Below are 19,577 nucleotides of genomic sequence, written 5' to 3'. Positions count from 1 at the left end.
GAGTGCGGCGGAGCTTTTGCTCGCCACAATTTGTGGCGCGCGCTCCGTGGCGGTGACAGACGGTGGCTGTCAACCAAACAGTCTCTAAGTTTCAATCTTCTTCTTTTTTCCTACTTCAACCTTGCAACGTATTAGCACAACACCAATCCATTATATTTTTGTTTACTTAGAAACTTGATGTCTGGATCATGTGTGCTTGTCATGTCTCTTCATGTAAACCTCCACCTTTGGATCTCTGAAAGCGACGCCTCCAAAAAGCAAGCGACGTTGAAGATGCCGTCGTGGCCAGTTCAGAAAAAATGAGCACGGTTTTCACCTGAAATCCCATTGACGAAGAGGCGGGAGGTAAATTGATGACGCCTCCAAGAAGGAAATGGCGCTCACAGATGTTGTTATCATCAGCAATGGCACAATGCCAAGCTAGGTTTTCGCCAAAGATTCCACCGTCCCTCTGCCAAGTAGAAGGTTGCAAAGGCGGCGGCGGCTAGAGCGGAGAAGGCATCTTGAATCTTGAGCTCAACCAAGGATAGGGACTTTGCGTGCGCCGAGAGCCGCCGGAGCCACGGGCCGCCGCCGTCGCAGCTGGAATGCTGCCCTGTAACTCAACTCAACGTGACGCGGCTATTCATGATGAGCCCCGGTGCAATCTCGCTCTTGAGCTTGTGTGATCCGGATCACGTAGACTGCGATGGCAATGTTCCGTCGCGTCTTGCGCTGACGCTTGTAGAGACACCGGTTATTACACTGATATTTTTGGCCACTTGTCACGTCACGATCCGAGGCCATTACACCCATACTGAGTTGATAGTGGTAACCTTTTTGATTTTCCCCTGAAATAATACAACTATTCGAGCACCACACATACCACATGCTACAGTCTCAAATTTGAATTGGCCCAGTGTAAGGAAGTATTTTTTTTCCTCAAACACGCACGTGAACTGTGCATCAACAAACACTCTTCTAGGGTTAGGAAGTATTATTGTAGATATTGTCCAATATAATGAAGATTGCACACGAATTACTCTATATTTTAAACGGTAAACGCTAAACAGTCGGTCACCTACCGTTTAACTATTTATTCATATTAAACAATCATTTAAACGGGTTAAATGGTTATTAAATAGGGTAATAAACGGCTGATTACACGGACACGGCTAACCCCTGTGTAGTGTTTACACGGTATGTACATGGGCTAAATGGCCTTGTAGGCCAACAATGATTCTAACCCATTATTGCATCTAGCTGGAGCACCCTCTCTTTAGATCCCAACTACGCTAATGGTTCCAACAACAAGAAATTGGTGTGTTTGAAAAAAATTCAAAGAATAATCCGGCGGAAGCATAGCAACTCTGAAGTAACAGCTCGTTACGGGCAGTGCAATCAAAAACCTATCACGTTACCAACTGCAAATCTGCAATGCTGCGTACTGGTATCAAATAAAACTGGTCAAATGGAGGCCATGGCCACCCATCCTCCTGTAGCCATGCGAGTTCAAAGCGATGCAGTGGTACGGTCATCCACTGTGTCGTCGTTGTCAGCACCAGCCACCAGGGCAATGCCGCTTTCTATCAACGACGACACAGTTAGTTGCTTGCTATCTGTCCACACCTTTTTCCGGTGGACGTGCATAGCAAGGCTGGGCAGCATAACAACAAGATAAGGGTACCCATAAGATAACCATAGCATGTGCAGCGCACGGTCAGCTAATCGGTCGCCGAGAAAAGAGAGCGTTACCACTGCAGATAGGTTGCGCAATCTTTGTTTGGACAAAGATACCATAAATAAGATACTTTGTTTGGACAAAGCCACTAGCCACGTACGCCAGGCGTGACCGGAACGGACTCTTGGACCGCGCGCAGAATTCTCCGAGACGAGAAGGATGTTTTGTTTCCATCGGGGCAGAAAATCAAGAAGGGGGAGCCGATAATATTGTTTTTTTTTTAGTTTTGGGCACCGGGGTTCTATCTCCACACACACACATGTACACTCGGAGCACAGTGGAAGTCTACTTGCCAAACAGTGAAACAGGACAATAATCTGGGAGGCTATCCTATTCTTGATAGCGTGCATATTCGTTTGTGTGGAGGCCGCCAGATGCAAGATGGCGAGTGAAATCATGTCGACACCGTGACGGCGACGCGCGCACCGATCGGCAGCTGGCCGCATGACCCTCGACTTCCACACCAACAAGAAGGTGCTGGAGGAGGTCTCGATCCTGCCCTCGAAGCGCCTCCGTAACAAGGTGGCCGGCTTCACCACCCACCTGATGCGCCGCATCCAGCGCGGCCCCGTCCGCGGCATCTCGCTCAAGCTCCAGGAGGAGGAGCGCGAGCGCCGCATGGACTTCGTCCCGGAGAAGTCGGCGCTCGAGGTGGAGGAGATCCGCGTCGACGAGGAGACCATGGAGATGCTCGCGGCCCTCGGCATGTCTGACCTCCCGGCTCGTCAGATTGAATGCTTTGTTACCTGCGCTTGGTACTGTATTGAAGTTTAGTGCTTGTACATATATTTCGTTAATTAGTCTTCGATATAAGAAATGGATGTTTATCATCCAGATTTCAACCTATGCAGTCCAATCTTAGCTCTTAGGATACACTATAGTCAGCGATTGGTCACGCCGTCGTATTATTACATTTTTTGCCCATTGCAACTTCAACCGCTAGAGTCTGATAAATGAGAAAACGATCAAAGCAACCACACAGAAGAATCATCATCGAACCTGTTACTTATCTGCTTTGATTGTTCAGACGCTGTCGATTGCCTTTTGGAATCAGCAGTGTATCTGAGTTACATGATAGAGCTTTCTTCAAGTGAAGGATGCGCTGCTTGTGCTTGTGGTCCGGATGCTGTTCTTGGTGCTACTGCCTACGTGTCGTCAACATCCTTTTCTGAGGTTTGATTTCATTAATTGCGGAATTGCTTGGCACGTCTATCGTCGGAGCAGCAGCACATCAACTCCTTATCAATAGCAAATAGCATGTTAGATTTTCAAGAGTTTGAGAAGGATGAAACAGACGATCAACTCCCTGTCTTTTCAGAATTATTGATTCACATTTTGTTACTTTGCTCAGTAATTAAGCTTGAGTTTGATATAAGAGAACACTGTGTATATATTTATTTGTAGTAGGAGAATGGTGATGTACTGATGTCGATGTAGATTGTATGGTTTGAAGCGATCATTCTTCTGAGTCGAGAGGCACACCAAGCCTTTCCTACACACCGTTGCGCTGCACATCTTATTCCCGATTGCTGTTTTCGTTCCGTGCCATGCCTGTGAATTGCTGTTTCCTCCCTAGCAGCTGATTTGAACAGTGACGAATGAATACTTTTTAATTTTTCTTCGCAATGGATTTAAATTAGCCCCACGGCGAGGGCGTGCCCTGTGGCGCCATTGCCGCAGCCGAGCTCGAGCCCTTAACTCTGTTTGGATACATAAGGATAATGGTTACCTCTCATCTTTTATCTCTAAATTATCCTTCATGTATCTAAATAGCTACCCCAAATTCTTAGCCTTCCAAGATATGATAATAGGGATAATTTCATGTGGGCCACAGAAAACTCCCAACCCATTAATGTTCCGCGCACCCCATCTGCCCTCGTGACCCCGCCGCATCCCATCCGCCTCTCCCGATCCCCGCCGCACCCCATCCGCCCCGCGGCGGTGCCTCCCCCGCCGTGGTCGACCTCCGTCCGCCAGCGACCCTCCTCCTCAATCCCCATTAGCGCTAGGCCGACCGTGAGCGTCGGGCTGCGCCGCGCGCCTCCACAGCTACAGCTGTGCGTTGGGAGGACGACCATGAGCGCGGGGCCGGCCGTGCACCTGGAGCGGGCGGCGCCATGGCGGCCGCAGGCAGGGAGTGGTGGCGCCAAGAAGGCTGCGAGCGGGGGCGAGCGATGGCCGGAGCGGGAAGGGACAAGGGCCGCACGGTGCCCCCCCCCCCCCGCGCGACGGCCAGAGCAGGAGGGGCGGAGGGCGGCGTGGTGGTTGGAGCGGGAGGGGAGGAGGGCCGCTGCATGATGGGCCCCCGTGCGACGGCCGGAGCGGGAGGGGAGGAGGCGTCGCGGCGGCCCCCGCGCGGCGGCTGGAGCGGGAGGGGAAGATAGCGGGGCGGCGATCAGAGCAAGAAGGGGGATGGACGTAGTAGAAGAGAGAGAGTGGGAGTTGGTGCATTTATTAGGGTTTGTGCTGATTAACCATCAATTATCTCATGTATCCAAACAATCCAACTTGGACTAAACATTAGCCTACCAATTGAAGACTAAACATTAAATCTCAAAATCATCTCTTGGCTAATATTCGAAACAGGGCCCTCGTGTGCTTGGCCCCCTTGCCGTCCAGACAGCCGCGCCTCTGTCCGGAGCCTCAACGGCCCGCCCTGCACCTTGTGCACTCCAGACCTGTTCCGGCCACCCATGACGCTGCCCTTATGCTCGTCGTCGACACCGTCACTCCTACCCACTCCTTCCTCGCGGCCGTCTGGCTCCCGGACAATGTCGTCTTCCCATCCGCGCTCGACTTGGTGGACGACCATGCCAACGGCTGTGTTTAGTTTACGATTTTGGAGTGCTAAAATACATTATAGCACATTGTAGCACTTTCATTTGTATTTGATAATTATTTTTTAATTATTGACTAATTAGGCTCAAAACGTTCGTCTCGCAAATTAGAACCAAATTGTACAATTAGTTTTTGATTTTAACTATATTTAGTACTCTATGCATGTACTGCAAGTTCGATGTGATGAGATTTTTTTTAGATTTTAGACTTTGGAGGCAACTAAACACAGCCAACGTCAAGAAATGGTTTACAATTAGAATTTAGAAAGCCTAAACTGTTCAGCTACATGGCGAGTACTCCTCGTAAACAGGCCCAAAAGAAACGCAGCAAATTCTGGCCCATCCCATTCGAGATCGAGCTGGTCCACCTGAGCTCAGTTCTCCCTCAAAAAAAAAAAAAAAACTGAGCTCAGTTCGCCCCCAAAACTTCTCAGGTGGACTGAGCGGAGGTCGCCGGAAACCTCCCAAAGCGCCGCCCGCCTCGCGCAAAATGCCACCCAAACCCGCGCCACAGCTCTTCCGATACGTCTCCAAGCCCCGCAAGCCGGCGGCGCCGTCCGCGGCACCCGAGGGCACCTCCCCCGCCGTCCACGACGCCCCCGCGTCCGATGCCGACGCCGACGCGGTGTACCGCGTCGTCACGTCCGCGCCCACGCCGTCCGCGATGGAGTCCGCGCTCGCGGCCTCCGCCGTGCCGCTCTCGGCCCCGCTCCTCGACGCCGTCATGCGCCGCTTCCGCTTCGCCCACGGGGACCCGCTCCGCGCTCTCTCGCTCCTCTCCCTCGCCGCCGACCGCGGCGGGGTCGCGCCGTCGCCCTTCGCGATCGACACTGCGCTCTACGTGCTCGGCCGGTCCCGCCGGTTCGCGCACATGTGGGACCTCCTCCGCTCCGTCCGCCGCATCTGCCCGGACGCCGTCACCCCGCGTACCGCCATGGTCGTCCTCGGCCGCGTCGCCAAGGTCTGCTCCGTCCGCGAGACCGTTGACTCCTTCCGCCGCCTGGCGCGGATGTTCCGCGCCCTTGATCCGACCGGCTTCTTCAATGCGCTGCTCCGCACGCTCTGCCAGGAGAAGAGCATGTCCGACGCGCGCAATGTCTACCACGCGCTCAAATACGAGTTCCAGGTGAACCGCCATACCTTCAACATCCTGCTCTCCGGCTGGAAGTCGGCCGAGGACGCCGAGGCATTCTTTGCGGAGATGCGGGAGCTCGGCGTGGAGCCCGACCTGGTGACCTATAACATCTTGATCGATTGCCACTGCAAGAACAGGGATGTGCAGAGGGCATACAAGCTGCTCGACGAAATGCGGGAGAAGGACATTTCCCCTGACGCGATCACTTACACGAGCCTGATTGGTGGGCTCGGGTTGATTGGCCAACCTGACAAGGCAAAGGACTTGCTAAAGGAGATGCATGAGCTAGGGTGCTACCCAGACGTCCCTGCATACAATGCTGCAATACGGAACTTTGTTATAGCGAAGAGGCTTGGAGATGCGTTTGCACTGATGGATGAAATGACCTCAAAGGGACTGATGCCGAATCCCACAACTTATAACCTTTTCTTCAGGTGCTATTACTGGTCATTCGACATTGGCAGTGCATGGTGGTTGTATGAGCAGATGCGATCTGAAGGATGCTTCCCAAACACACAGTCTTGCATGTTTATCATAAGGTTGTGCCATCGGCATGGGAAGGTGGCGCAAGCACTTGAGCTGTGGAGTGATATGGTTAACAACAGGTTTGGATCATTCGCCTTGGTATCCGATGTGCTATTTCACTTGCTGTGTGATGAGGGGAAGTTGGAGGATGCCGAGAGGTGCTTCTATCAAATGGTTGAGCTGGGGCAAAAGCCCAGCAATGTTGCTTTTAGAAGGATAAAGATACTGATGCAGCTTGCCAAGCAAGAAGAATCTATTGCCAGGTTAACTGAAAAGATGGCACAATTTGGTCGACTGGCACCTGAAGATTGCCAAATGGTCCATCACCCGTCTGAAAGCAGGCCCAGCAATGGTGATGGAGCCGGTATTGATATATTGAGAGCAGCTTAGCATATACATTTGGACATTGACTATCATGATTAGGCTATTCCCAGCTGTAAGTTTCATGGGGTTTCATTTTCATTAATTAGCATTTCCATTTAGGATTTCTTGATGACATGGCATCAAATTTAAAAAGAGAGAGATGAAACCATGTCTACACGAATACCAACACTTGTTGAATCATAAAATTAAATGCTACTCGAAGCCTATGAAACCACGCTATGAAATTAAATGTGGCTACTTTGGAAACATCAGAATGAAACACTCCACTGGGATTAGCCTTAGCAACAGTAAATTTGGTTTACCGGAAATATTTATTGGTTTTTTTCTGAGCTCTGTACTTTGATGTCTTCCCTGAAAGTTTTCAAGTTTTATCTTGTGCGTGCACGCTTGGTTATGAGACAAACGGTATATCTTCTAGACTTTCTATATGCGGTGTATTTTTACTGTCAAATTATCAATAGTTCATACAAGTAGTTTCCTTTTTCCAAAATATCCATTCCATGCTAGAGCATTCTAGCAACATACTGATATGAGTAGAACTGGAACATGATAATGATTCTCAATGTGCTGCATTTACAATTGGTGAATTATTGTATACCGAACAGTGTTATTTTGTAATAGGCAAGTAAATTTCTGGGATTGCTTTACATTAACATTTGAATCACATGGGAGATTTTCGCCACACGCGGAATCAACCAGATTAGCATTAGCTTGGTCATATGACAGCCCTCTTCTAAGGAGCAGCATCATTATTCATTACTCATCTTTGATGGAGTACTAGCCACTGGGGGTGTGATGCACCCCCAAGTCTAACCCTTTTTAATTCAAAATTTTATACTAATTTTTCAAAATAAGATCTGATTTTGGAGAAGTAGTATAAAATTTTTGAACAAAAAAGAATTTAAGGTGCACCTAAAGGTCACTAATTGACCCTACTAGCCACTATCAGTAAGGCAAACCCGTGATTAAGTGATGCACCGAAGCGGCTGTGTCTGTGTGTAGACTGCACATCTGCATTACCACTCGTACGAAAGGGTCATGTGACACACAGAGCTGTAGACAAAGAGCTGGAAACATTGATTGACATGGTCACTCAAGATTCTCCGGCCGGAGAAACAAATAATGAGATAAACGGCATGTAGAAATACTCGAGATTCTCTGAGCAAGAAACGTTCTTGTTCTGAACTTTCCCATGGATCTAGTTGCTCTTGGGGATGTTGAGCGGCGTCTGATCAGTCCCCAGCAGGCATCTTGGGTGAATGTTGACGTCGCACAATCCGCAGCGATAGCGCCACACGCAGTCGACGCCGCAGCGCGCGCACTCCTCGGGGGCGCCCACGCTGAGCATCACGACGTGCTCCGGGTGCAGCGGCGATACGGCGGCGCCCGGCAGCTGCGCGCAGACGGGGTGCACGTCGAAGCCGCACGGCCGGCAGCGGTAGTGCATGCCGCGGATGTCCGTCTCGCAGATGTCGCAGCGGCGGCGAGGTTCGCCGCCGCTGCCGCCACCGGCCACCTCGAACGCGAGCGGGTGCTGGCCGTGGAAGAAGAACCACGCGGCCCCGGGCGCCGTCGCGCAGGGCCCGTGCAGGTCGAAGTCGCACGCGCCGCAGAGGTAGCGGAGGCCGGCGCCCGGGCAGCGGCAGCCGTCGCACACGAAGCCGCGGTCGCTGCCGCTGCTCCCGCCGGAGTCGACGAGGAACAAGTGGTGCTCCTGGTGGGCGGCGTGCCGGATCGCTCTGGCCATGGCGAACTGGGAGTTGGAAAGGCTGCTTGCTACCCTCGCGCTTGTGCGAGTGTGCGACGCTGACGAAGTAGCGAGGTGGTCTTGCACTCTTTTTGTAGTTTGCACACCTGATGGCGCGGTGACTGCTGGCTGCCTGGCTCTGCTCCGGGAATCGGAGCCGGAAGGCGAGCAGGCTCGCGCCCTTTCCGCTGGCCGCGGCGTCCGTTCAAGGTCACTGAACCTATCGGTTTCCATGGGCCATGTTTGGTTAGCGGTCTTGTCAAGATTGCACTAAAAGACGAATGCCCGCATGCAGTATTAAATGAAGTCTATTTGCAAAATCTTTTTAGTAATAGGTGTAAATTTTCGAGACGAATCTAATGAGCCAAGTTTCGTCATGATTGGCTACAGTGATGCTACAGTAACCGCGCTCAATCATCCTCTAATCGTGCGGTCAAAGAACTCATTAGTTAGAGCAACTGCTACAGTACCATAGTTGTGGAGGTAATTTTGTAATTAGACTTTATTTAATACTCCTAATTAGTGGTAAAAGTATCGTTTCTCTCTCATCAAAACAATTTCACCATCTATCCAAACATGGCCATGGTGCCAAACCCGGCCTTTCTCGTTCGTACGTATGGGATGGATGTACGGGAACGCGCTATCGTATCCAAAGTCAAGCTGTTGCGTGTGTAAAGTTTTGAAATGAAATTTTTACACATTTGAAATATTAAACATAGATTAATTACAAAACTTGTATGTAAACTACGAGATGAATTTATTAAAATTAATTAATCTGTCAACATGCTTACTGTACAATTTAGTATTTAATTATAGCCTAGTTAGGCTTGTTAAATTCGTCTTGGAATTTATAAATAAATTATGCAATTAGTTTTTTATTTCATCTAAATTTAATATTTTATGTATGTAAATTTTTTTTTGATGTGATAGTTTGGAATTTGCAACTAAACAGGGCCAATCCTGGAAGGAAGCTACCGTCCCGTTAAAAATTGAGATTTCCGGCGCTGGAAAAAATGTAGACCTCTCCAGAACTTTCGCGTTCCGTTGTTGCTTCGTATGGGGCCCTACGTGTCGGTGACCCAAGTGACTCAGGGTATTGCATTTCGGCCTGTGCGGATGCCCGCCACAAGCCCACCTCCGAAATTCAAATCGCGTCCAAGCTTCCCCCGGAAGGCCGGAACGAACGCCGCCTCGCTCATTCATCGCCGGACGAAAACGAAGGCGGCCGGCGGAGCGAATCCGCTCGACCGTCGCCATCGCCCATCGGCAGCAGCATCAGGATCCGGACAGCGGAGGCGGAGGTGATGGAGAGCAAGGAGAACGCCGCGCACTCGGCGCCGCCTCTTCGGCAGTCGCGCGGAAAGCGCAAGGCCCTGGCGGAGCTGCCGGCCAACGAGTGGCGGGACACGAAACGCGGCTCGGCGCCGCGGCCGTCGAAGCCGAGGACGCGGTCGGCGGCGCGGGCGGAGGCCGAGGCGGAGGAGGCGAGGAAGCGGCTTGAGGCCGAGGACGCCGCGCGCGGGGCCGACGTGACCCGCCTTCTGGACCCGAAGCGACAGGACCCAGGCGGGGCGCAGGCGGCCGTCGCGCCGTACCTCGGGGACATCGACCGGTACCTCCGGTCGTTGGAGGTGAGGGTTTCTCGACTACCTTTTCCCCTGGGACCGGGGAGCTTGCGCGTGGCGTGGGTGTATTTGGTGCTGGGGTGTGGTTGATTAGGGCTGAGAATGTGTGATCGTAGCTAATGTGATGGGACATTGGGGAAGCGTGATCATGTCGTACGCTTAAGTGCTAAGATTTGGCCAGTTTGATTTGACTTGGGATTAGTTTTCAGTGGAATGTTCATTTTGTCTGGTTTCTAGGCTTTAGCTGCTGCTGGCTAGGAAGTTGTTAAATTATGATGTTGCTAGTGCAGTTGTGGTAAGTGTCCCTGTCTAGAGTGTAGGTTGACAGGTTGTGTCACCTTCAGAAAAGGAAATGTCACTTTCGAGGTAAATTTCATTATCCTTGCTTTGTTTCGGTCCAGCTATAGTTTGTGACTGCTCCAGGACCCAATCCATCTTACTTTGCCAAACTGATTAGCATCTTACTTTGCCAAACTGATTAGCACTGTTTTGAACAATTGAGATGCGGGATTTTAACCTTTTAGGTGTGACTTTCTCTAATTTTGTTGAGATTGTTAGGTTGAACCGTTGAGGAGGCCAAGCCCTGACTATTTTCAGAAGATCCAGAAAGACATATCCCCCAAAATGAGGGCTGTCCTTGTGGACTGGTTGGTAGAGGTGGCTAACGAATTCAAGCTTCAGGCAGAAACTCTTTACCTTGCTGTTTCATATGTCGACCGCTTCCTCACGGTGAATGTTGTTACTCGGGACAAGCTACAGCTGCTGGGTGTCACTGCACTGCGCGTTGCTGTGTAGGGGACTAAACTGTTTGTTTACACTTTCTGTTTATCACTTAAAATCACTCTCTGAGCTGCATTTTGTAATGGTGCAGCAAATATGAAGAAAGTGAGTCTTCTAAGATGAAGGTGAACAAATACACTGACATTACGGACCACACTTACACCAAGCAACAAGTATCCTCTCTTCTGCTGAGTTTTCCATTTCTTAGTTATTTCCCCTGGACCATGGATTATAGACACATGTTTCTGTTTTATGTTCCACGCAGGTGGTGAAGATGGAGACTGACTTGCTGAAATCTTTTAACTTTCAGATTGGGGGTCCCACCATAGCAACATTTCTACGGTATGTCTTCTCCAAACTTTTTTTTTGGTTTAGAACAAGGTTCACACTTTACATAACCTCCCCTGGTAATGTAAAAGGGTCGCCATATCTGAATTGTGTTGCTAAATCATTGATTTTTGCCTTGCTATACTAACAAATTTTTGGAGTCTGATGCCTGATAACTGTCTGTTGTAGGCGATTCATAGCTTCATGTCGTGGAGGCAATGTAAGTGTACTTTTGTAGCATCTGCATATACTTTTGTTAATATTCTTTTGGTAATCTATTTTTTCCCTTGAAAGTTCAGCGCATAAGCAGCAAAAAACTGGAGTGCATATGTAGCTATCTCGCAGAATTGAGCTTGCTGGACTACGACTGCATAAGCTATCTACCATCAGTTGTCGCTGCTGCCTGCCTTTTTGTAGCCAGGTTCACAATCCGCCCGAAGACTCATCCTTGGGTAAGAAAACATGTCCTTTATTGTTGACTGTATCTAAGCTGTATACTTTTCTTAATGTGTTTCAACTCTTTTTTCTGACTTTAATGTGCATGAATCTCCAGAACTTGACGCTTCAACATAACACGGGGTATAAAGTCTCTGACTTGCAGAAATCCATTTTCATCATACATGAACTGCAATTGAGCATACGGTACCCAGACCAGAAAGCAATCAGAGAGAAGTACGAGGACCTAAAGGTACTTCCATTATCTCCATTTCGTTGCTGTTATCTGCATGTTGTATTCGGTTAACATATGTTTGCTTAAACTTGTTTGCAGTTCGAGTGTGTGTCGAGAATGGCATCACCACGAGAAATCCCTGCGTCTTTCTTTGAAGACTGCAATAAGTGAGATCTGAAGACTGGAGAATGTTTTTGCATTAAATCTGATGCAGAAGGTATTTTGGTTGTAGGCTAATTTAAATTGGTCAAGAAATGTGTCATATGTGTCCGTACCAAACATGTAAATAGCTGCTACTAGTCTTACCGATTTTGTCCCATTGGCAATGCTTTGCATTGGAATTTTGGTACCCGTGCATTAAAGCTTTTTATGTACAGAGGTTAGCACTGAGTCAATGACAGTCGGTATGAAAACGGTATAAAGCAAGCCACCCTATTTCTTAGTGTTGTCTGCACATTTTATGAACATTTAGTCGTCTGTATTTACTTATCTGAAAGGCAAGTGAGCGCAGAGAAGCACATTGGATAATGTAGTTATGCTCCCACCGGGAGATACAATTGGCCTGCTTGCTATATTGCATTAGGCCATTAGTGTAATATAAGGCTTACTATAAATGGCATCACCTGATGACTGGGTATCCAACTCCAAAGTACAAGCAGGCAAACAACTGACATTTAGGGGCTGTTTGGTTTACGGCCTTCACACGCCACTGCAGGTGTGGCGCGGCCACCAAAGTTGTGGCGGGTGTGGCACTGTGGCGAGCGTTGCGGCCGCCACAACTGTGGTGAAAATTTACACATAAGGCTGTTGTGGCGTTGCCGTGGCTGACTTGACTTATACCCCATCCAAACACCAGCCAAGGCACTGTAGCAGCCACAAGTATGGCGTGGCGAGTGAGGGTGGGCAACCAAACAGCCCTTTAATGGTGTCATCTGAGTATCTGACGTCTGGGGTATCCAAACTCCAAAGTACAACAGATTGTACAACTGGTTTAAGTATAAAAAAAGTACAACAAGCAGGTGAACAACTGACATTTGATAGTAAGTATTCATTCTCAACAAAAATGGTGTCGCATGTTTGTACATTTTCTACACCACCACACTAGCCAACCAAATTAGTAACAGGTCAAGAAGATTGTGCTGTATTACATCACAAGAAGGGTACAGACAGACTAATAATAATCTCAATCTACTGAACCTTATGTGGTGAGAACAAATAAACAGAAACTACGTGATTAGTCTTCAGACCTTATTTGGGATTTTAAAAAAAATAATGGCTGTTATAGGATGATCTCCTCTTGGACACTGACGTTGAGAGTTTTGTTTGGGAGCACAATGCTGTTAACTACAACTACTTCATCTTCAACATCAACGGCTTCACCTGCATTAAGATAGGATGTCAATTTCCAGAAACGAAATTATCATGAGGATTTCTGTGTGAATAGTAAATCGTCTGGTTTGGGTCTTACCAAGAATAGTAATGCCAAGTTTGGCATTGTGATCACCTTCGCCCTGAATTCAGAAACAGAAGTTTCATCAAATTAAGCCAACTGATATGCCCAGAAAAAGACTATACGATGCAGTCACACCAATTTCAGATGTCATAACTAAAACTATGCATTCAATGTCACCGTGGAATGCAGTCACACCAATTTCAAATGTCATAACTTGGAATTAGCAAACGACCATTCAAGAAAATTTGATGTACTAAACTGTCCAGGAGCGTAAACTCATCAGAAAAAAAGGACTTAACATTATCTGAAACTTTGCTCATGCAGGCATGCTACTTGAATTGAACTTGACAAAAGTGTTCTAAGGCAAAGTTTTAAAGCTTTATACAGAATATTCATTAAATTTGAAAATGGATAAAAATGAAATGGTAAAGACTAAAAGTTGCTTGCCTGTACACGTGACCATTTTCCAATGGATGACTTCCACCCCACAATTGAATGTATAACAACTGCATTCTCCTGATACACAAATAAAGAAAGAAATATGAGATTCACATGTTCCTAAAGGGTTATCACTTGGCACAGAGAAAAAGAAAACTAACCATAATTTCAACATCATCTAGAATTATGCAATTGATAAGCCTGGCACCAGCTCCAACCCGCGCATTAGCTGATATAGAGACATTGGGACCAATCTGTTTACAGAGTTACAGGGTTAGCTACATTTTGTTTCTTGAACACATTCCTATTAAAAAGTTTATGCACTTCATTATCATTGAACAACAACAAAATGAACATGATCTATGACAATCTGACCAAAATTGGTAGATGAGACAGGCATTACCTTTGAAGTAGGATGCACCTTGGCAGATGGGTGGATGTACACATCGCCTACAATAGTGGCAGTCCTTTTGCCATCTCCTGAGGCTAAAAGATGAGGAGATGTACGGCGGAATTGAGAAAGATATAACCCAGAACATCTCAAAGACATCCTACACAAGATGGAGCAATGGTTAGTCAGAAATTCCAAGATTACAAAAGGCAGGATAACATATAGTATTTGTATATACCCTGGTGTCTTGATCTGTTCCCAAAAATCAAGTGTCTGGTATGTATACAGCTCCTTCTTTCCCGCTAGAGGGGATAAAATATCTTGATCTAACCTAACAAAGTCTGCTGGAAGTGCCCTGTTGACATCAAAGTTGTAAGATGGTCTACACAATAATGCATACTGTATAATTGAATTCATGGCGGTGCTATCAACTACTAGTTTTTGGAAGAACCACCACAAAATGGAGAATCAAAACGTAATAACTGTAATATGCATGCGCATGAATAGAAGAATATATCAGAAACACATACTTGGTTGCTGATTGAAGAGCTTCAAAGCTAGATACACGGCGCAAATTTGCTGAAATGTAGCATTTAAAGGCATTAAACTTCATGCTGGAAATATAAACTGTCAATCAGGGGGGCTAAAGAAGACAAGTAAGAATATCTACTGACACATCCATGTTAGAACTAATAGTAAAAGATATTAATATAGGTGAAGCAAATAATTTTACATCTACTTATTTAAGAGATGTTAGCATTTGAATAGAACAAAAAGAACATTCTGTTTAAACAATAATAAACAATTCCAAAGGAAAGAGTCATAATATATCAGCGGACAATACCCCTGTCTTGCTTCTGTTTTAAGACATCCTCAATGGCGCTAAAGATATTGGGAGTAAATATATACACTCCACAGTTTATGAGATCACTCACCTAGAGATAGATAAACTGTATTAGTGCTATCAACCATGATAATTATCCATTGAGAAACATTGCTTGTGAAAAGTTGCGAAGTATTTCAGAAAGAAATATGGTCTGCAAAGTCTAAACTGAAAATAATGATGAGCAAATTAAACAAAGAGCAGAACTGCACTCACAAAAGTCTCTGGTTTTTCCGTGTAGTGCAGAAGTTCGTTTGTTTCAGGGTCAGCTACCAACTCGCCAAACTGGTTTGCTGACTCTGCAGATACCTGATTAAAAGTGTGGGCATACAATATTACAAGTGGGAATGATATTAGAATTGAAAAATTATTCATGTGAAAGGTAAGATTAATCTGCAATTTTTCAGAAGTATTATCATACCTTGTTAACTAGTAAAGTACCCATTCCTCCATACTTTTTATGGGCCTCTGCAATGACAATGGTGAAACATTTAGTCGTTGGTATCCAATAATGACCAACAATGCAGAAGCTATGCAGACAGTCCATTAATCTTTAAAACACACTCTTTTGGCAGTGAAGCATCCATGTATAGAACAACTAAATTTAATAGCAGATTTATGTACCACAGATCCACATAATGACTGATGTTTTTGTTGTCATATATGCTTACTTTAAAAATAATTAGTGAGGCATACAACTGTCACAGCACAGATTGAACAGCATGTAATCTAACTTATGACTACACCTACAATAGCGTACATCAGAAGCAATTGCAGCACTGTAAGCATCTAACTAACCCATGAATACGCCAAAAACAAGCTATTGGTGACAAGCCTGGCAGTTCGCTTTGGATTCAACATTAACCAACTACATTTTGTCACCTCCACTCCACTTATACACCCCACCGGGGGCATGAGAACAAGTTCAGACATGACCTTGATAGCTAGTGGGATAGGTAACGCTAAACAACAAATGAAGAACAAGATCATGATATTCAATTAAGCCATGCTTGTGACTTGAGGAATGAGTCTACGATCATGAAACATCATGGCCGAAGCCATATATCTAACCGACAGGATAAAATGTTGGAAGAGTATACTTCAGTTACTTGAGCAACCTACCTAGCATGTCTGGTAGGGGGAAGCTAGAACAGACGTCGCAGTTCAGCAAAACTATGTGTGACTGCAAAATCACAAGCAAAAACAGTAACCAACTTTTAGAGGATGATGATATCTCGATCCACTCAACATAACAATGTAGTAGGTTCCTACAAACCCCCAGCCACCGCATATGACCTGAATTAGAAAAGACTACTCAGCTAGATGGGTTGTAAGTAAGCCACTGCATTACACACTAGACAATGGAGTATATCTAAATGTATATCATGCTGTGAATAAGAAAACCAGAGATGTATGCTATCATACTAGCCTACTAGGGATCCAAGGGCTCAGGCTATCATACTAGGGCTACCAGAGATGCAGCCTAAATGTATAATCCAATTTGATAATCAAGCTGATCATTGGGCTAGGGCAATAAGGCATTACCGGACTGTCCTCCATGATGTAATCCCTAAAGCTGTAGAGCCCTCCAGCTGACCCATGAGGCTTATCCTCTCTTAGGTACCTAGACTTGAAAACACGCTGTCAATGCACTGCTCTGCAATCTCCGATAGCACCGCGAACCCAACCCACCGGAAGCAAACAGCAGGTCAGGAGACAAACCTGACGGGGATCCTGAGCTCGTTGGAGATAGACGAGACATAGAGCGCAAATTCCCGCTCCTCGTAGAACCCGATGAGGTATATCTGTGCCAGGTTGGGGATCTGCAGCAGGGGGATCCAAAAGCTTATCTCACACGAACCGCGCACAGCATCACACAGACGCACCACGATTCCACAGAGGAGAAGGGAATGAAGGAATCGGCAGCTTACCCGGCGGCAGGCGGAGATGGGGTGGTGCACCATGGGCTGGCCGGCGAGCGGGAATAGCGGCTTGGGCACGTTCAGCGACAGCGGCCGGAACCGGGTCCCTGCACCAAACAAACCGACACCAGAGCCAATCCATCAGGCAAGCGAGCGGGGGATCCCAGTGGGCGCAGATCTAGTAGCTCCACTGACCTTTAGTGGGGCCGCCAACCATGATGACGGCGACGCCGCGCTCGGAGCCAGCCATGGCTCAGCTCAGCTCTGCTTCGGCGCCGGTGGCAGAGAGGGGAGGGGGACGGGATAGAGGGCGCGGCGAGATTTATGGCGACGGGATTTGGAGTGGAGGGGGAGCGTGGACCGCGGGATTTTTAGCCGAGGCGATGGCGATCAGACGACGAGGAGGTGGGCAGCGAGGCAGGAGGGCAGCGTGTGTGTTGGTGGGCGGAGGCGGGCGATCTCCGGGCGCAGCGCAGCTGCCTCTACCAGCCGTTCTGACTCGGGCCGCGTCCGGTGGGATCCGTGCCGGTGGCGCGCCGGGGTGCGGGCAAGGTTAACCTAACCGGTGGGAACCGGTCCGGTTTGACCGGTTACTGGTCAAACCGGTCCGGTCCGGTTCCGGTTCCGGCCGGTACCCAACCGGCCAAAATTCAAATTTTAAATTTGAATTCAAAAAATGAAAAATTCCCAAAAAATTCCTAAAAATACTTCAAGGTGTGATGAATCTAATGGTGTCAAATTTTCTCAAAAATTCATTCATTTAGTATAGTTTGTGGGAATTTAAAGTTAAATCAAAAAAGAAAAAGAAAAAAAATGGGCCGGCCCATGAAGGCCCACCGATCAAACCGGTCAAACCGGCCGGTAAACCGGTCAAACCGGTCGGTAAACCGGTAAAACCGGCCGGTAAACCGGTTGCACGGGAGCTTTTGAATTTCAAACCGGTCAAACCGACCGGTAAACCGGTAAAACCGGCCGGTAAACCGGTCAAACCGGCCGGTAAACCGGTCGGAACCGGTTGCACGGGAAAATTTGAATTTATTTGAATTTGGATTTGAATTCAACCGGTTTCCACCGGTAACCGGTCAAACCGGTCCGGTAAACCGGAACCGGAGCCCGGCGGTTACCGGAAACCGGTTGGGAAATAAAACCCTGGGTGCGGGTGCGGGTGCGGCGCGGTGGCCGATGGCCAGACGGGAAGAAGCTTCTTTGTGGAGTGGCGTGGCATGTACGGCCGGATCTGAGGTTTTTGGCCAGGGAACCGGGGCGGGTAACTGAGGTTGCACGGAATATTCCGACTGGACCTATTTACTACTTCACGAGGATATTCCGTGAGTACCGAGAGCTAGAGTTGGGTGAGATCTGGAAAAATGGCTCCTCTACTGGATGGTTACGAGTTAAACAAGGAAATTTATGCGACATTTCAGAACTGTGATCATTTAGTAGTAGTACTGCTTATTTTTGTACTCTACGTGTTCTGAAGAATCACACTTCCAGGTAAGATATGTTCAAAGTGGTTTCATCAACAACATGCTAGATCCATTCATACATCAACACATTAAATTTTTGTTTAACAACTCGTTGAACTTGCCGAGGTTTGTGAAGCCAGTCATATAAGGTTCCAAACTAATATATTTGAATACATTTCTTGGCTGTATTTTACATATTACAATGCGCGTATTTTTGGATGGTTGGGTTCGATACTTGAATTCTCGGCTTGATTGATGATCTAGATCATGTCGCTATGGATATTTCCGGAAATCAATGTTAAGATTGGAGCAGGTCACGATGAATTTGTTCTGAATGTGCCACGTTATCATCTTCTATGATTAAACAAGAATTAGACGTATTCTCCAACAGATTACTCATATCCCATATCTAAAATATATTCTCTATCCATTACCAATAATTATGTTTGTGATTTATTTTTTTGAGAAAAACACCGAAAATATGTCTCATATCTGATTCATATCAAGGAAAACAATTGGTAGTACAATGGAAGGACAACTTGACACAAGACGACATAAAAAAAATAAAATTACACCGAAGAGATCTCTGGTCGTCTTCTTCTTCCGATTGTTCATTGTCTACCGGAGTTTGAAAAATACACTGAAGCAGCAGTAAGGGAAATGGACACCTGCAAACGCCATCGCCACACAAGACTTTGAAGACCGCAAAAACCACTCGCTGCTTGCAACGAGATCTAGCAACTGCAGAAAGAACATCGGCTGGGAAAACACCCCAAGCAACACAAGCTTGCAATCCTTCACCACCAAAACAGAGAGTTGAAGAAACCGGATCTTGTCGCATAAAATATCGAAAGAAGAGGTCAAAGTCGCTACAACAAAGAACAACCAACTGCATCTCCTGATTGACACACCAACTGCAAAGACCTGGAGAGAAGCCTCAGATCTGGCAGAACCCTCTTTTCGTAGTTAATATCGTTGTGTGGGTGTTAGTTGTTATCCTCGCGATAGTGGCGCTTCACTGCCCACTTCCGCGCAGAGTTGTACGGTGATGTACCATCTGATGTAATAAAAGTGTTATCAGCTTCCTGGGACTGATAATGTATCACTTTTAAGTCTTCTCTCAAGAGAGGACACTTCACTTCTTCGGTCTGGATAGGGCGTTTCTTTGGGGGAAGACACTGCTCCATCATAACATCTTCGGTCTGAGTACCCTTATCCCAATGGGTCTCTTCGAGTTCTTCTTCTTCTTCTTCTTCTATCCATCCACCTATTCC

The 19,577-nt window shown here is 47.1% G+C and overlaps 5 protein-coding genes across 6 annotated transcripts; 3 read left to right on the top strand and 2 right to left on the bottom strand.

Moving 5' to 3' along the window:
- The first annotated feature begins 2,149 nt into the window (after nucleotides 1-2,149).
- LOC120693030 (40S ribosomal protein S17-4-like) lies at nucleotides 2,150-2,699 on the top strand. Its single transcript, XM_039976435.1, has one exon. It carries the CDS (start codon nucleotides 2,165-2,167, stop codon nucleotides 2,492-2,494), a length of 330 nt encoding a protein of 109 aa, XP_039832369.1. The 5' UTR covers nucleotides 2,150-2,164; the 3' UTR covers nucleotides 2,495-2,699.
- A 2,290-nt stretch (nucleotides 2,700-4,989) lies between these two features.
- LOC120693422 (putative pentatricopeptide repeat-containing protein At1g02420) lies at nucleotides 4,990-6,911 on the top strand. Its single transcript, XM_039976847.1, has one exon. The coding sequence runs from the start codon at nucleotides 5,048-5,050 to the stop codon at nucleotides 6,605-6,607; it is 1,560 nt and encodes a 519-aa protein (XP_039832781.1). The 5' UTR covers nucleotides 4,990-5,047; the 3' UTR covers nucleotides 6,608-6,911.
- An 888-nt stretch (nucleotides 6,912-7,799) lies between these two features.
- On the bottom strand, nucleotides 7,800-8,348 carry LOC120689353. The gene has a single exon (XM_039971639.1). The coding sequence runs from the start codon at nucleotides 8,346-8,348 to the stop codon at nucleotides 7,800-7,802; it is 549 nt and encodes a 182-aa protein (XP_039827573.1).
- Nucleotides 8,349-9,491: 1,143 nt separating this feature from the next.
- LOC120687563 (cyclin-A3-1-like) lies at nucleotides 9,492-12,192 on the top strand. 2 transcript variants are annotated; one of them, XM_039969576.1, is made up of 8 exons: nucleotides 9,492-9,979; nucleotides 10,532-10,764; nucleotides 10,845-10,926; nucleotides 11,064-11,095; nucleotides 11,270-11,300; nucleotides 11,380-11,532; nucleotides 11,634-11,768; nucleotides 11,850-12,192. In XM_039969576.1, exons 1-8 carry the CDS (start codon nucleotides 9,653-9,655, stop codon nucleotides 11,919-11,921), a joined length of 1,065 nt encoding a protein of 354 aa, XP_039825510.1. In that variant the 5' UTR covers nucleotides 9,492-9,652; the 3' UTR covers nucleotides 11,922-12,192. The 2 variants fall into 2 exon arrangements, with proteins under 2 accessions (XP_039825510.1, XP_039825509.1); XM_039969575.1 differs by having other exon boundaries at nucleotides 11,019-11,095.
- Nucleotides 12,193-12,770: 578 nt separating this feature from the next.
- LOC120691121 (mannose-1-phosphate guanyltransferase alpha-like) lies at nucleotides 12,771-17,343 on the bottom strand. The gene is made up of 15 exons (XM_039974091.1): nucleotides 17,033-17,343; nucleotides 16,847-16,944; nucleotides 16,638-16,738; nucleotides 16,461-16,539; nucleotides 16,038-16,098; nucleotides 15,337-15,383; nucleotides 15,132-15,224; nucleotides 14,877-14,967; nucleotides 14,563-14,611; nucleotides 14,271-14,387; nucleotides 14,045-14,192; nucleotides 13,803-13,895; nucleotides 13,651-13,719; nucleotides 13,219-13,261; nucleotides 12,771-13,130 (listed from the first exon to the last, which is right to left on the bottom strand). Exons 1-15 carry the CDS (start codon nucleotides 17,085-17,087, stop codon nucleotides 13,030-13,032), a joined length of 1,245 nt encoding a protein of 414 aa, XP_039830025.1. The 5' UTR covers nucleotides 17,088-17,343; the 3' UTR covers nucleotides 12,771-13,029.
- Nucleotides 17,344-19,577: the final 2,234 nt, after the last annotated feature.

Source organism: Panicum virgatum, chromosome 9N (assembly GCF_016808335.1).
Source record: "Panicum virgatum strain AP13 chromosome 9N, P.virgatum_v5, whole genome shotgun sequence".
Classification (NCBI taxonomy): Eukaryota; Viridiplantae; Streptophyta; class Magnoliopsida; order Poales; family Poaceae; genus Panicum; species Panicum virgatum.
This window is presented reverse-complemented; position numbering and strand designations above follow the sequence as displayed.

Bases quoted from the DNA above. Each gene is read 5' to 3' on its own strand.
- LOC120693030 (XM_039976435.1), top strand. From the start codon at position 2,165: ATGACCCTCGACTTCCACACCAACAAGAAGGTGCTGGAGGAGGTCTCG.
- LOC120693422 (XM_039976847.1), top strand. From the start codon at position 5,048: ATGCCACCCAAACCCGCGCCACAGCTCTTCCGATACGTCTCCAAGCCC.
- LOC120689353 (XM_039971639.1), bottom strand. From the start codon at position 8,348: ATGGCCAGAGCGATCCGGCACGCCGCCCACCAGGAGCACCACTTGTTC.
- LOC120687563 (XM_039969575.1), top strand. From the start codon at position 9,653: ATGGAGAGCAAGGAGAACGCCGCGCACTCGGCGCCGCCTCTTCGGCAG. The intron at 10,765-10,844 runs GTAGGGGACTAA...GTAATGGTGCAG, and splicing joins ACTGCACTGCGCGTTGCTGT to CAAATATGAAGAAAGTGAGT. The intron at 11,096-11,269 runs GTATGTCTTCTC...TGTCTGTTGTAG, and splicing joins ACCATAGCAACATTTCTACG to GCGATTCATAGCTTCATGTC.
- LOC120691121 (XM_039974091.1), bottom strand. From the start codon at position 17,087: ATGGCTGGCTCCGAGCGCGGCGTCGCCGTCATCATGGTTGGCGGCCCC. The intron at 16,739-16,846 runs GTAAGCTGCCGA...CCCCTGCTGCAG, and splicing joins CCATCTCCGCCTGCCGCCGG to ATCCCCAACCTGGCACAGAT. The intron at 13,262-13,650 runs GCAAGCAACTTT...TTCTGAATTCAG, and splicing joins GAAAATGGTCACGTGTACAG to GGCGAAGGTGATCACAATGC.